The 15135-nt window shown below is 34.4% G+C and overlaps 1 protein-coding gene across 1 annotated transcript; it reads right to left on the reverse strand.

The window, feature by feature from the left end:
- Nucleotides 1-1242: 1242 nt before the first annotated feature.
- Nucleotides 1243-15133, reverse strand: LOC123537876 (cytochrome P450 2C31-like). The gene is made up of 6 exons (XM_053530250.1): nt 13986-15133; nt 12682-12894; nt 11526-11664; nt 4332-4597; nt 2478-2605; nt 1243-2087 (listed from the first exon to the last, which is right to left on the reverse strand). The coding sequence occupies exons 1-6, from the start codon at nt 14382-14384 to the stop codon at nt 1874-1876; spliced, it is 1359 nt and encodes a 452-aa protein (XP_053386225.1). The 5' UTR covers nt 14385-15133; the 3' UTR covers nt 1243-1873.
- Nucleotides 15134-15135: the final 2 nt, after the last annotated feature.

Below are 15135 nucleotides of genomic sequence, written 5' to 3' on the forward strand. Positions count from 1 at the left end.
TTTTTCTAGAGTTATGACTCTTTCTTAATTTCACAAAATAGGCCAAAGTGAAGAAACTCCTCGCTCATTTTTTGAAGGAATGGATTAAAAGTTGCTCAGATGCACAGCCTTATCTGAATATGTCCATGCATTTTAAAAAGATGGGCTGAGACCATTGTGACCAGTGTTATGGTCCTGTGTTAACGTTATTTTCACAATATATGGTATGGTGAAGAAATGTTGTGTGTTTAACTTTTCATAGGCTTCAAACTTGCGTAGTTGAAGAACCTTGATATGAAATTGTGCAGTATGTAGGGAAATCCGTGTTCTATGGATACAGTTCTAGTTTTTGTTGCATCTATTGTATTATGTGACATTTGTAAAATAGCGCGAGTAAAATTTACTGTAAATGCACATATTTCCTTGAGGTCAAAATTTCGCGAATTTGAAATTTCAAGTATGTTCGCGAGGCTCAATATTCGCGAAATCGTAAAAATGGTATTCTGCTTGTTTCTGCTTTTTAATAGGTAGGTGTACACAGGCATCTACACAACGCAAACGCCCGGTAGAAGTTCCAGTAGCAGAAATATTTTATGAGAATATTTATTCAGAACATTGATGTAGGTGGTCTCACACATATTTACAAACAAAGAAATGGAATTGCTTTATATTTTCGTGTGGGTTAGTGGAGATGAAGGGAAACGATCACCAAAATTGCTAAAATACAGTCAGAAAGAAATGTTCAGATAGGACTAAAACAACAATCTATTGGAAGACTTTTCCTTTAACTAATACGACATTCACTATGTTGCGTGTTTGTGCAATAGAACTGCCGAACAACAAAGAAAGCGATATTAAAACGTTCGTGTAACAAACATATACAACGGTCATTCAATTTGCAACTGCCTGAATATCTTTAAATTTAATGTATATAGAATCAATCTAAATCTAATGCATCAATTTGCTGGTTGTTCCAAAAGAAAATCATGGAGTCAGTTTGAACACATTCCATGGATAAGTATATCATTTAAATATTTGACGTAACATATTAGCTTTGTTCGTCATATGTACGTGTTTATTTCCATTGTTTGGTAGCATTTATTTAGCTTAAAAGAAATAAGGCATTGCATTACCAAAACATTTTAGCAGTCATGTTTAAAAACACAAAAATTTTCTATAAACATTCATTTGTTGCTGTGTGTTAAGTGATAATTGTTTCAGGGATGTAAAAGTTCATGATAAATACATTTTACGACAGCTATGTAACGCATTACCATTATGAATAATTTTATCTCTTTTATCTTTTAATAATATATTAAGACAAGCGTAATTTGGAGCATAAATGAGGGCAGCTTTCACAAATGACGTGATATAAACATTTACAGCTATTCTAGATTCTCACGAGACCTAAGAAATGATTTTATATTCACTTGTATACAAGTTTGCCGTGTCAGTTTGCAAAGAAATTATTTATCAAAATTTTATAGGGCTCCAATGTCACGTGACCGTTTGAGTATGACGCAGTCATATAGGATTTATAGACATTCTTCTGTTGCTTGGTAACAGAAAACCGTCGGCAAACTGTGAATGATGGCTGTAGCCAAAGGTACAATATCAGGATGATTTATTGATGTGCATCTTATCATTCTGTAAAGGAATTACAGCAATGGTTGCATTATATTTTGAATGACTCTCGTATTCTAATATATCTAATCCATCACACCAATTACAAAAAATGGTAAAGTTGTCAAACACCCTTCTGATCTTACACAGTACGTATATATACTAGGATACCCACTCATGTATATAAATCCTAATCAAGAATTTTAATTATGCTTACTTCAGACACTGAATAATCAAATTATCAAATTATAAGTGTAATTAATGACCTCTACTATCGCTCAGTTGCACAGATGGAAAAGGGCTTTGCTTTGAGAGTTACTTTTAGATCATAGTTGTCTAAATTTCTTGGGTCACAACCTTTCTGTTTTCCGTCAGGAAACTTGAAACGCCAGCGTTGTAACAGGGTCGCCAAGTACAGAAAATATCGTGTTTCTGAAAACACAGCCCCAGGACAATTCCGTGGACCGCAACTGAATGGTATGTGGCTGAAAACATGAGACAATTGGTATAGTAATGCAAGTGAGCACGTATAGTATCTCTAAATCGTTTATTAACTGTCACGTTAGTGCAATATATTCAGCAAATGTCATCGAATCGATCTTATTTTACATATATGAGTTGGTTGTAATCTATATGCAAACTTGCACAATGAAGGTATGAACAGTTTTCAATAAAATTTAATGTATATTTCATGTTGATCATGTACTTAAATTCTTTTGTTTTATATGTGTAAGAACATGTCTTATGTGTATATATTGAATGAAACCGAGTAACGCCACAAAAAGGATGTAAGTTCTTATTTTAATATTTATCTTGTTGATATACAGCACACACTGTCTGTTAGTCGTACATAGTCGTTTAACAAATTCACTTACCTTCTAATCAGCTTGTGCTCAGCTGGTAACAGATTGCCGTCTATGTCCAAGAACCTCTCAGGGCGGAATGTCCAAGGATCTCCCCAGATTTTTTCATCGTGATGAATATACCACGCATTGCTTAATACCTTCATATAATAAAATTGTTGTCAAAAATAATCAGTTAAAACAAGCTTCATCGACACATTTCCTGTTAGAAACCACAATGCGGTTAGACCCACCAAAACCAAGATTAAATACCAACTTTTGTAAAATGAAACGTGAAAACACAAAACGTTGACGATTGTCCTTCCCACACTCGTGAACACACGTTGACACAAATTGGCAAATAAAACCTTTATTCAAAGCATACCGTCTTACAACACGAATGGGCTATAACAAAAACAATTTGTCGAAATGGTTCATATTATACTACGTTCAATAAAATTTAAACATTTCTTTTTCAAAGGCACAACATATGATATACAAGATCGTGTATGTTTATTTAATATTGTAACAATTTTGCAAATACATATTAGTCAAAGCGAGCCACATGTTCAAGTTCAACAACAGAAAACGTGCATAAAAATTTAATATGTAAATTATTCGACAGTTCAACAAGAAAGGACACGCTCAAAGACCGCAGCCCAATCTAAACGAATCCTTATTCAAATATGTGTAATAGGCATAGGAAATTTCAGATCAATATAACTGCATTTTTACTAATCCTACTTATCATGTATAGCAAAACCTATTATGACATTTTGATACAAACAAAATGATTTTTCTTCACTATAAAATACTAAAGAGAATAGGTAAGGGTAGATTTCTCGGAAGCACAGAGCACTTAAAACACAGCCTCAGAGCAATCATATTTCATTTTATATTAGGCTTGTTAAAAGTCATTTTACCATAAGTAACCTAACAAAACATCTAAAGAAGCTTGTATGGGTAAATCAAATTCATATGAATATATCCTATATGTTTTTGTTGTGTCAAAATATAATTGTGTGTCTTAAACCGTTTTCATTTTCCTCTCAATTCTATAATTGCAAGGTAAGTAAACTAATAGATATCTCTGTTTGTAAGTACTTGCCTCAGGCAAGAGTTGTCATTCTTTGTGGATTTCAGCTAAATAAGATAATTTCAGTTATTGATATATATTCAACTTTAATAAATTTCCCGTTTGTAAAATTATTTGTGGTTATTGAAATGACTGATCAATTTCTAGACATTATTTAATGTCTTCTAATATTAATGTTTAAGGATAACATGGTGTAATAGCCATATTTCATATCTTGTAACTGGATGGTAATATTTAAACGAAATTTGGTCACTTTAAAGACATTTAAAATCAAAAACATTTCACCGAGAGATTTTTTTAATTTTATCATTTTTCGGGGAGATAATCGGTATTAAAGTTAACATTGATGCCTATGGGAAATATATAATTTCTTTGATTATGAGAATCTGAGCTTGAGTCTCGAGAAAATTTTGCGGTAGAAAGCTGCATTATATGATTCTGATACAAATATCAAAAAGAAATCTAAAATTCACCGTAGGGAAAACGAAAAATTTATTTTTTTTCTAGTTTTCAGGGGGGATAATTCATGAAAAACCAAAATTATCAGGGGAGGTAATCTAAAGGAAATTTTTGAGAACTTTTGTTACTATATAACTTGTCAATATGCACCTTATTTCTTTCGTTAGACATTTTCAAAGCTTACATTATCAAGTTGTATATACGCTTTGGTGAAATTGAGGCCTATTACGGGCAGTCATCCTTAAGGGTCTATCTCTACGTGTAATACTTTTATAATCTATCATATATAAAGAACTTAAAAGGTAAACATATTTGTGTAATAATGTACTTACCACGCTGTTTCGCCTAATGTGATATCCTTCGAATTCTATACTTTTCCGGCAGTAATGAGGAATTTGTAAAGGCCCTACATTTATGTAGCGGTGTACTTCCATGCCAAAGGCTTTCAGGAAGGTACACTTCCCTCTGTCAGAGTAGTTTGGGAGACGTCCCCTGCCAATGACACGATCAAGTTCTTCTTGTATTTTGGTCTGATACTCTGGGTGGTTCAACAGCACAAGCATGGAACTTGTCAAGACAGACAATGTTGTAATAATGCCTAAAATATTGTATAGCGGTCAAATACAATGCATGGTAAAAAGGTAGAATAAAGATACCGTTTTTGTCTACTTTTGCTGAACTATTTACTCAGTAATCTTTATTTAAGTTCCATGCGGCGGCCGTAAACTATCTCTATGTAATTGGATTCAGTGTTTTTAAATTTGCTGGTCCTTTGGGATCACGGAGTTCAATAATAAGATTCTGCTTAAGCCGATCCTTTGATTTATTCTTTAATTATACCAGAGGAAAGCTTTTCTGTTTTATCAATAACAATCCTGATGAAACACAAAAACCGGTATCTTTGGACCGATGATTGCATATATAGCGGTACAGTGCAGACAGTGTTACGACATGGTATCTATTCATCAAATAACCACCTGCACAATAAACGTTTTGATGTTTAAAGCCACTATGAAGGTCCAGAATAAAATTAATATTCCCCCTAAAACACGCCAATATAGTCAAACACGTATTGAAGTAGTTGTAATGATCACTGTGCGTAAGTGTAATGAATTAAATCATTTTAATTGCGTATAATTAAGAAAAAATAAGTTCCCAAACGTGGTTTATCGTAGAATAACCCGAGTTTTGAGTTCTTATGCGTAAGAATATATCACGAAGGCCGTAGGCCTGAGTGATATATTACTTCGCATAAGAACGAAGAACTCGGGTTATTCTACGATAAATCACACTTGGGAACTTGCTATATCGATTCTAACACGACATACTAGTACAACAGTGTTAAAAAATGGTAACTACTTTTTACGACCGTGCTACGCACCTGGATCGGATGACGTCATTGCACGCGAGTGGTTTATTGCAGAATAACCCGAGATAGATTTTGCTCTACATGTATGTAGGTTATTTGCTGGTCGTGTTAGAATGTAATATACAGTTATTGACTAAGGTTGAGGTCAATATGTGTTTTTACGGACCTGTAAAAATTGACAGAGGACGCAGTCCGTAAAAACACATATTGACCGAAACATAACTTTATAACTGTTATATTATATGCCCTTCTCAAATGCACTTATTTGACTGGCACATATTTCATACATATCAGAAAAAGTGATATCACAAGTCATTATCACATTTGTGCGTCAATATCGCTTTTTGCGGACCCGCGCGTGCACCCCTTCCGACCAATCAAATTAGCGCATTTGAGAAGGGTATATAATATTGTCAAATAATTTAACCTGTTATTTACATCAAAAATGACCTTTCCCGAAAGGGTCATTCACCTGTAAGTAATTAGGAGTTTCTATTTAGAAACTGAGGGGTGCTTGATGTTTCTTTATCAATATAATCGCTGATCCTTTAATAACATGCGGTCTAGCTATTGTTCAATATAACCAGTGTCCAATAAACCTGTGTGCAACCTTTGCCGGAAGGTCATAAAATGTTAATAAACACAGTTAAATTTACTGGTCGGCAGAAACTAAAAGTGAAAACTTTGTTGCTTCAGTAAAAATACTGTGGTAGTGCAAATAGCTTGTGACCGACAAACTTTTCTGGTCTAAATTGACTTCTGTAAAACTCGTACCTGATAAAAATTACCTATATACACGGCAGTGGGGGGCTTTAAGCGTGTAAATATTAATATTTAGAAATTTGACTATAAAGCAAAATCAAATCGTCAATTTCTGGCTTAATGCAAAGCGGACGTTGACGATGTAATTAACTTACATTAGTAAAATTATATATTCATTTTACGCTTTTCAGAAGTACTCGATAAGTTACAATAAGGAAAGATGTCAGTTCACAGTAATTTAATTCTTTATAGTTATTTATAACGCTTAAAGCGACTAACCCAGACATAGCTGTGTCAGATTTAAAAAAAATCAAACTTTTGCTATATTCACCTTTATGCTGCATATTCGATGTTCTAACAACATATTTTTCATCAAATTCTGTTGAAAATCGTTGTTTTCCAATATATTTAAGATCTACAATTTCTGATAAGGGTCTCCCGGTTTATAGAAAATGGAATTACCGTCAGCAAACATCACGTGAATATCAATAGAGCGCAGACGTATTTGAAATAAAATAAAAACAAACGAAACAATAGCGTAAATGAAGTCAGTACACTTAGTACGTATAAGATGCAGTCAATGGTTTCTCGTTGGCCTAGAGCGGTTACGCTTTTTCGTCGTGCGTTTGTGATGATAGCGTCTAAAAACGTTCTATATTTATAATCAATTTTAATCGACCTGGCGGGGCGGGTTTCGTGACGGTCCACTGCAATATTGTGCAGGATATGTAGTATATTGGGCAACCTGATTTATTATTCACTGGCATCTACCTTACACTGTAACCACTGTAGCTCTACCTATTTTGCTCGTTTTTAGTGATTACTATTATTTGCATTAGCCAGAGGTTAACACCGCCCCGCCAGGTCAAATAAAACGGTTTATAAAAGTTCATGAGAAAACTGCAAAAAAAATCGAATGTTCCCGTAATTCTGGAAACTATAAAATGGTCATCCATCATTTTTTATGTAAATATATGAAACAGTGGCGGCATTGTGCCTTTCGGTGATAAATTATTTTGATAATTACAAATCACAATGTGTGGGTTAGTTGCTTTAATTTAAGGAGGTAATATAACCTTGTCACTGGAGGAAATTCAAATTAATTGAACCGTAGCAATTTATTGTGTTTCCTAATTAAATGTTTCAGCTGATATAATATCAAATTCGTTAACACATCACTGTCACTTCAAGTACAATTGTTATCCTGGTTTGAAGCAAATTACCCTCCAAAGGTATTTTATATTGAAATATGTGCACGTAAGCTTTTTGATGTATATACCGCGGGCTCGTGTTTCCATTGTAACACATTTTCTCACATTTTTAAACAACTAAGTATGATAACGGATTGTTGGACCGCTTCAGTGCCATTCTCTTTATGACCAAAATAGTATACTACGGTAATATTATTAGCAGAATATTAAACACTTTACATGATGACCTTTTAATCTGAACATTAAAAGTATCCATGGCAACAGAGATGTTTAAAGTATCTTATATCTTGCTTTTTATCATAATATTAAATAAATTTACCTCTCTTGTTTAATGTAGCTTCAAAATATTTTATTTCTAATAAGTCAGTCACTACAGCATTTTTGGTCCTAATAGTCCGCGTTAATGATCCATTTTAGTTCATTCTCACACTAGAGAAACACCGTATGGCGTTAACGGACGTCCAACGTATAACAAAATTTTTCATCCGTTCGTGTCCGTTCGCATGCGTTTCTTTTCCGTTTCTCATGCGGCGCATGCACTCCTTGCCCGGCGATGTTCGTTCCATCGAGCGGATGGTCTTGAGATGTTCAAAATTTTGAACGTACACAAACGGATAAAGTTGTCCGTTAGATGTACGGTAGCTGTGCTGGCATGCGTTTTGTTCGTTACTCGTGCGTTCTTATTCTGTGCTTGTCCGGTTCACATCCATTCTTGTCCGGCGGACCTGATTCACAGCCGGACTAATACCGGCCATGCAACGGATGTAACGTATATTCAACGTACGATAACTGACAATACATTCGTCAAACGTTTGAAGAACGTTTTGTCAGTTTCTCGTGCGTTGCACTTACGTTTTACGCGGTACAAGTCCGTTACTAGTACGGTGATGTCCGTTAATTGAACGTTGTTCGTCTAGTATATGTGCATTAATCTTGCGGTCATTGTGCGTTTTGTTCGTTTTATGCGCCCCGTACACCGATCGCGAAAGCACCGATCTGCAGCGGGGGATGCCTTTCGTCACAGGATAACTTTCTGTCGCAATTTTTCTTTACGTTGGGCGTCCGTTAACTCTATACGGTGAAGTGTGACTGACCCATAAAGTAGGTAATACGTTCGTTTTATTTGCATTTACTTACAGCAGTACTCCTCTGACATTTTTATATTCTTGCAAATTTTATTCTCATGGATAGTGTTGAAATACAGATAAAAAAGCTGAAACTGTGTTCCATAGATAGACAAGTGTCAACGCCATTGAATTTTACATTTAGATATATAGGTCTCTGGGTTCGTTTCGATTGCAACATTAATTCAATATAAGATATCGCTATTTTCTGCTGAAACAATTTTAGAGTATAGTTTTAGTATATAAGTACCAAATTATCAATAGAAACAGAAAGAATATGATTACAAATCAAACTGCCCAGTTTTTATTTGAAAATGGCCGTAATAAGTCACTTTGCACCAAACTATATTCCAAATAACATCAGTTACTATAAACCAATTTCTTTCTTTCATTCCGCATAACAGTTCAATATTATACATAAAAGCCGCAAAATTTTGGTCATTTTTCAAAGCGAAAGACTTATAAAATATTTCGGCAAATAATGGCTCTTTATAAACAGCTCAAATAAGAAAATGCTCAGAATTACGTACTTTCAAGATAAAAGCTATTAATTTTGCGCGATAACCGGCACGTCACGTCATGACGTTGATGACGTCATTCTAAATGGTTTGTATAGTTACTATGGTAAGTTATTCATTATTTCAGCACTATTCAAGCGACTAACCCACACATCGTGGAGTTAGATTTAAGAAATCAAACTTTTCCTATATTCACCTATATGCCGCACATCTGATAATCTTACAATGTATTTTTCATCACATTCTGTTGAAAATCGTTGTTTTCCTAATAAACTGAAGATGAAAACATTCGTCTACAATTTCTGATAAGGTTTTCCCGGTTTATAAAACTTCCCGTCAGCGAGCACTTTGAAGAGTGACAGTGAGAGAAAATAACACCAAACATATTTATCAATAGAGCGCACACATATAGGTTTCGCACTGTATTATGACGTTTTGAATTAAAACAAACAGAACAATAACATTAAATAAAGTCAGTACACTTAGTACGTTAACGATGCAGTTGCCCGAGCGGTAACGGTATTCATATTATACGTTTTCGTCGTGAGTTCGATTCCCAGACCCGTTTAATTTTGTCTTTAAACTGTATGGATTTTCTTTTTCTTCAATACGATTCAATGAAGACAAAACGAGTTAGTAAATCTAGTTCTAACATGACACGTAATTATGTTTAGATACACTCTACCTTTAATATGATCTAATGTTTTTAAAGCTTTCTTGTGATATGTTTAAAGCTGTATGGGTTAGTTTTATTAGTTTTAAAACAATCTTACACTTCACTTTAATAAAAGCGTTGCCCGGCCATATTTTCAGGATCGATTGATTTAAAGATACTACCAATTTTATACGAAAATAAGAAATAGAACAATAAATTAGAAACCAGAGAAAAACAATTTTACAAAAAGTATGTATTGCAAACTGAAAGATATTGGGGATCGAACTCCCGACGAAATGGTATAATAGGAATACCCTAATCATCAATGATGAATCACAGACTAAATCGTAAACTTAGTATATTGACTTAAGTTTAAGTTATTGCTTTGTTTTCAATTCTAAGAATACTTAGCGCTACCTATAGTTCGGTTTTGAGGTCAGCGGATAAAGGAGGAGGGTTGGGCATGGAGTTAACACCCCCATCCTGTAAGACAAAAGCTGTTACAGAAACGTCAACAAATACAAATGCATACCAAACAACCTCACGTGGGACGAGGCACAATACGCTGCCAACGACAGAGACAGGTGGAGATGTACTGTTCATGCCCGTTCGGGACGAAGAGGATTAAGTAAGTAAGTAACTTAATAATAACGGTCCGTTGCTTAGATAATGTTATTCAGTTTGTTAGTGGTTCTTACCTAAATAAGGCAAAGGTGCCTAATCAGTAGACGAGTCTATAAATTGAATTCCTCAAACTGCATGCGTAGATTTGGTTTGCTGCGCATGTAATGATAGCGTCAAAAATACTGTCGCGTCTCGTTCTATATTTATCAATGTTAACAAAAATAAAGCGCTGCAACGGTTTATAGAAGTGCATTGGGAAAATTGCAAAAACGCGAATGTACCCTTAATTCTTGAAACTACAAACTAGTCAACCATTGTTTCATGTAAATATACGAAACATTGGCGGCATCTTGCCTTTCGGCGATGAACTAAAATCAAATCACAATGTGTTCGTTAGTCGCTTTAAGCATCAGATTAGAGACTGTTTAATGATTTTCTTTTTCAGACGAATGAACATAAAAACACATTTAGTTTTGTCCTATACGCTATCGTAAATACTCACGTTACCTTCCGGTTGGTCATGCACACACACAAATATTAAGTTATACTACCTCCTAAATCAAATTTTATTAGCATCCTTCCTATTACACATTGTATTTAGAAATTATAATTTTGGAAAGGTGTATTAGAAAAGCAAACCTAATCTAAAACTAATGAAAAGAACGGGTGAGGCTTGCCGGTAGCTAAAAGTGTTATTGCATGGCTTGGGGGAACAGTGTCAGAAATTTTGATAGTTGGGTCCAACAGAGGGATATACCCCTTAAACATACAACACGTGAAAGGAATTGCAGAATATAGATTTTAATATTTCCAGTATATGATATCGCAAATACAAAAGTCATGAACTGTCGTTTAAACGTTAAAAAATATCTACTTAAATCATGTACATGTACATTAATCGTACATATTCAGAGCTTTTTCTTGAAGTTTTCATATTTTTCCTAGGTTTAGATTTCTCATTTCGGCCTGTCGAATATAGGAAAGAATTGATTGACTGAAATCACTCCCTGTGGTTATAATTTGTATGCATGCATGCTCATCATATAATATATCAAATGCTTACAAGAATTATTTTCTAACTTCATATTAATAATATTAAATTATATTTCTATTTCTCCATATTCGAAACATTAATACCACTATATCATTTTGCTTTTATGTAACTATCTTAAATGAACGCTAGCATCATTCTCATAATAATAAGCAATTACCTTAACGAGTATTTCAGAGGTCCTGTGTTTTTCCAGTACTTAAATATTTTACCTGCAACTACAGTTTCGGTCAACTGAGCAATTATTCTTTCATCGGTGAAGAATATGTCACTCCCAGATTCAACTTGTTTTCGTTGCACTTCAAGATAGTGTTCAATAATACCTCGAACTTCGCCCGGAACGTGATTTTCCTACAGAAATCAAATGCGTAGCACATAACACTTTCTTTTACATTTTAATAAGGTATTTATTATAGCAAGGAAAAGTCGTATTTGCAATCATATGTATCAAAACATCGATATTTTCTGTACCGACAGATTTTGAGAAATACATTGAAAGAAAAATCTAGAAATATAGAATATACTCAGGCGGAATTCCTGAAATAGTATTTATTGCAAATATAGTAAAGGTCATAAAAACTCATTTGGTTCTGTTGTGAAATGACTGATACTTTACGATAACTCGATGTCGCGAAGAAATAACAAAAATGTTTCAAGTAAAGTTTAAATAGCCATATCCATAAATAACATAATTTTGAATATATGAATAACAGACAAGAAAGAAATGATTAATAATAATTATTCTAAATGAATTTCAAAACAACAGATTCTAACTTGAAGACAAAGTATTTATACACAAGTCATGGTATACTAGTTTATATATTCCTTTCATCTGTAAACATCGTTGTCTGTTGTATCCCTAACGTTTTTTTTCCTACCTGTGTGGTGCGTTTGTATGCTTGTGAGTCTATAACGGTGCCCTACTGTTTTCTTATGTGTTGCTTGTTCGTTTTTCTATGTTATTCAGTTGATCGTCGTTGTGTGTTTATCTTTGGTACATGAGTGTCTGCGCTATTGTGGTTTACGTTGTAGTGCGACTGTTTTTAAAGAACATGGCTTTCCCTTGTATATTCGTCCTTGTTCAACTTTCCCCTTCGGATTCCCCCCCACCCCCACACACACCACCACCACCACCCCCACCCCCGACCCTATTTCGCCACTTACCATTTCCTTCCCCATTATCAATATTTAGCTTAAATTAATATGTACTTGTTGGATGTTTGAAGCAACCCGTCTGAAATATTTTTCCATTACAGCTTCTTTTTGTTGAGGGCCTACTATGTAAATGCGTGGCTCTGGGGCTGTGTTTTTGGTGCTCTGTGCTTCCGAGAAATCTACCCTTACCTATTATCTTTTGAATACTCTTACCTTTATATCAAAAAAGTATCGTTGCACAATTTTGTCATACGAGGCTTTGCATTTTTTGTATTCTTCTTTAAATTTTCCAGGAATGAATCGCATGAATGGGAACGTGTTCATGATAATGTTAACCTCCGGGGTTAGAAAGAAGTCCGCTGCATCTACATGCTGCCAAAACATGTCAAGGTCAGGGTCGTTGTCGTCAATGACGCTGTCGCTGAACTAAATTATATGGATAAATATGTAGTTAGTATCCTACAATATGTTGAAAGAAACCATTAACAAATTCTGTACTAGTAACGTTTATACGAAATGAATTTAATATAAGGGCGATCTCATATTGAGATCGCATTTGAGTTGCATGAAGAACGTAATTTCATTCATGTAAGTTCGTAACCGTGATAATTCATATTATTATTCAAACAACTGCAAAACGTATACTCGTACGCAAATAAAAGTTATTATCCCAATACATATTCATCTGACAATATATTGCAGTCGCTTCCTTTTTCGAGTAATATATAATTACAGGTTATTAGCTTTGTATCGGGAAATATGCACGAGTTCTCAGACTTTAGGAGCGCAATATTCTTCCGTTGAAGAACGAGTGCATATTTTCCGATGTAAAGATAATAACCTTTTTATTACATACACATCTGCACGTATAAATATAATGTAAGTATCATAAATTTGTTCAATAGCCTGAATAGGATTGACAATACTGAACAAAATAGAAAAAAAAATAATGCAAGATCAAACACTGAATTACGTCACGCACCCGATATGAAATTCAGGCGTCAGTGTATGGAAAAATATTGACGTTTCCGGTACCAGTGTAACTTAACAGGGAATAGAAACGTGTATGTAATAATCTCTGATATCTAAACTTTAATCAATGATAAAATATTGATGCCATAGTTCAATTCTCAGATCTTCCTGTGTATAATGGTTTACTGAATAAGGTTTTCCCGGATGTGACAACGCATTTCGCTCTGCACTACAATATCAAACATTATTTAGCGACTGTTCCGTTTAAACAATACTAAAAATCTATCACGCGTGTAACATAAATAAAACATTATTTTTGGATGTGTACTCTACGCTAGTTTGATAAACCCAAATGAAAGGCACTATGGACAGTGACATTGTATATTTTAATTACGTGCCCTTTGGCCGTGTCGAACACGTTTTAAATCAACAAGTCAGATCGAGTACTTTTATTACTATGTCTGTCAATCCCTTAGGAATTCTCACATCCAATATATATGCTAATGTAAAGTGATTGCAAACTAGAAAAACAGGTGTCTACTCACCACCAATGACATTATATTTGATAATGATCTTCGGAATAAATCAAAACACTGCATTTCTTTCCCGTGCATATTTTCTATCCGATTGACCAGCAGTTCCATCTCTGTCATCACGTTGTTTTCTAGGTCTTGCAGGCCACTACCGTAAACATGCATAGCTTTTATGAATTCCTTTCTAGTAGTTCTATGTACATTTCCCGCACCGTCAATTGTTGTCCCCAAAGATTTCTGGCGACAATTGAAATGTTGGCCGTAATACAGATCAACCCTATCATTAAAATATTCATTGTATTGTTTATCTGCAAATGCTTTCCGTACGAGTCTCTCGCTATTTAAGACGACAAAGGTATCGACGAACATTTGAATCTCAAATATTTCGCCAAATGCCTCCGCATATTCCATAAACTGGAAGTGAATATTATCGGCATGAACTTTATGTGCACATCCTATCAACGGAAGTCCATGTGGTCCTGGTATATCATTTTCCGTCTTCTGATAGCGCCATTGAACAAGTTTATAAAGGGTCAAAACCCCTATAAGAGCATATATGGACTAGCTGTATCATCATACTAAAGCACTTTTACACACGTTAGTATTGGTATAAAAACAAATCGTGAATGGGTTAGAGGGTCGTGGCGTTATCTTTTGTAAATTTATTCAGTTATATAAACAATTTATGGTTTAAGGCCAGAAAAAAAAAACGGTTATCCGTCGGAACATGATATTTTGCCCCCGGCCCTACCGTTCGACTTAAAATAAATAAAACCAAATAAAAACCAAAAATGTGTAAAAATGACGCTCTAGTAGAATAAAATAATCGCCGTTAACAGTCGCTTCTTGTACGTTCGGTTTTTTGCTTTTTAAAATCGTAATTCTGCTAATCATACTGTTTCACTAGACTTGAAAAGTCATTCAGATGACACTGGAGTGTTACTGCTACCATGAAATACCTTTTCTAGGTAATTGCCATTTAAGATATGTTATATGCTACTGACACTTTGCTATATCATTTTCAATACGGTTAGCCGACACTTGCGCTATTGTCAACTTGCTCTTGGTTTACTTATTCTAAAATGTATTAAATTCTTGTAAAATGCATTGGTTCAAAACACAAGCGAAAAAGGTAGTTATACATAGGAAATGATTTTCAAGA

The sequence above is a fragment of the Mercenaria mercenaria genome, chromosome 18, assembly GCF_021730395.1.
Source record: "Mercenaria mercenaria strain notata chromosome 18, MADL_Memer_1, whole genome shotgun sequence".
NCBI classification, from domain to species: Eukaryota; Metazoa; Mollusca; class Bivalvia; order Venerida; family Veneridae; genus Mercenaria; species Mercenaria mercenaria.

What these genes read in the sequence shown, in the direction of transcription:
- LOC123537876 (XM_053530250.1), bottom strand. Translation starts at nt 14,384, where the DNA reads ATGGAATATGCGGAGGCATTTGGCGAAATATTTGAGATTCAAATGTTC. An exon ending in CAAATATAATGTCATTGGTG is followed by an intron (nt 12,895 to 13,985) that starts GTGAGTAGACAC and finishes CATATAATTTAG; the next exon opens with TTCAGCGACAGCGTCATTGA. An exon ending in ACATTAGGCGAAACAGCGTG is followed by an intron (nt 2,606 to 4,331) that starts GTAAGTACATTA and finishes TATTATATGAAG; the next exon opens with GTATTAAGCAATGCGTGGTA.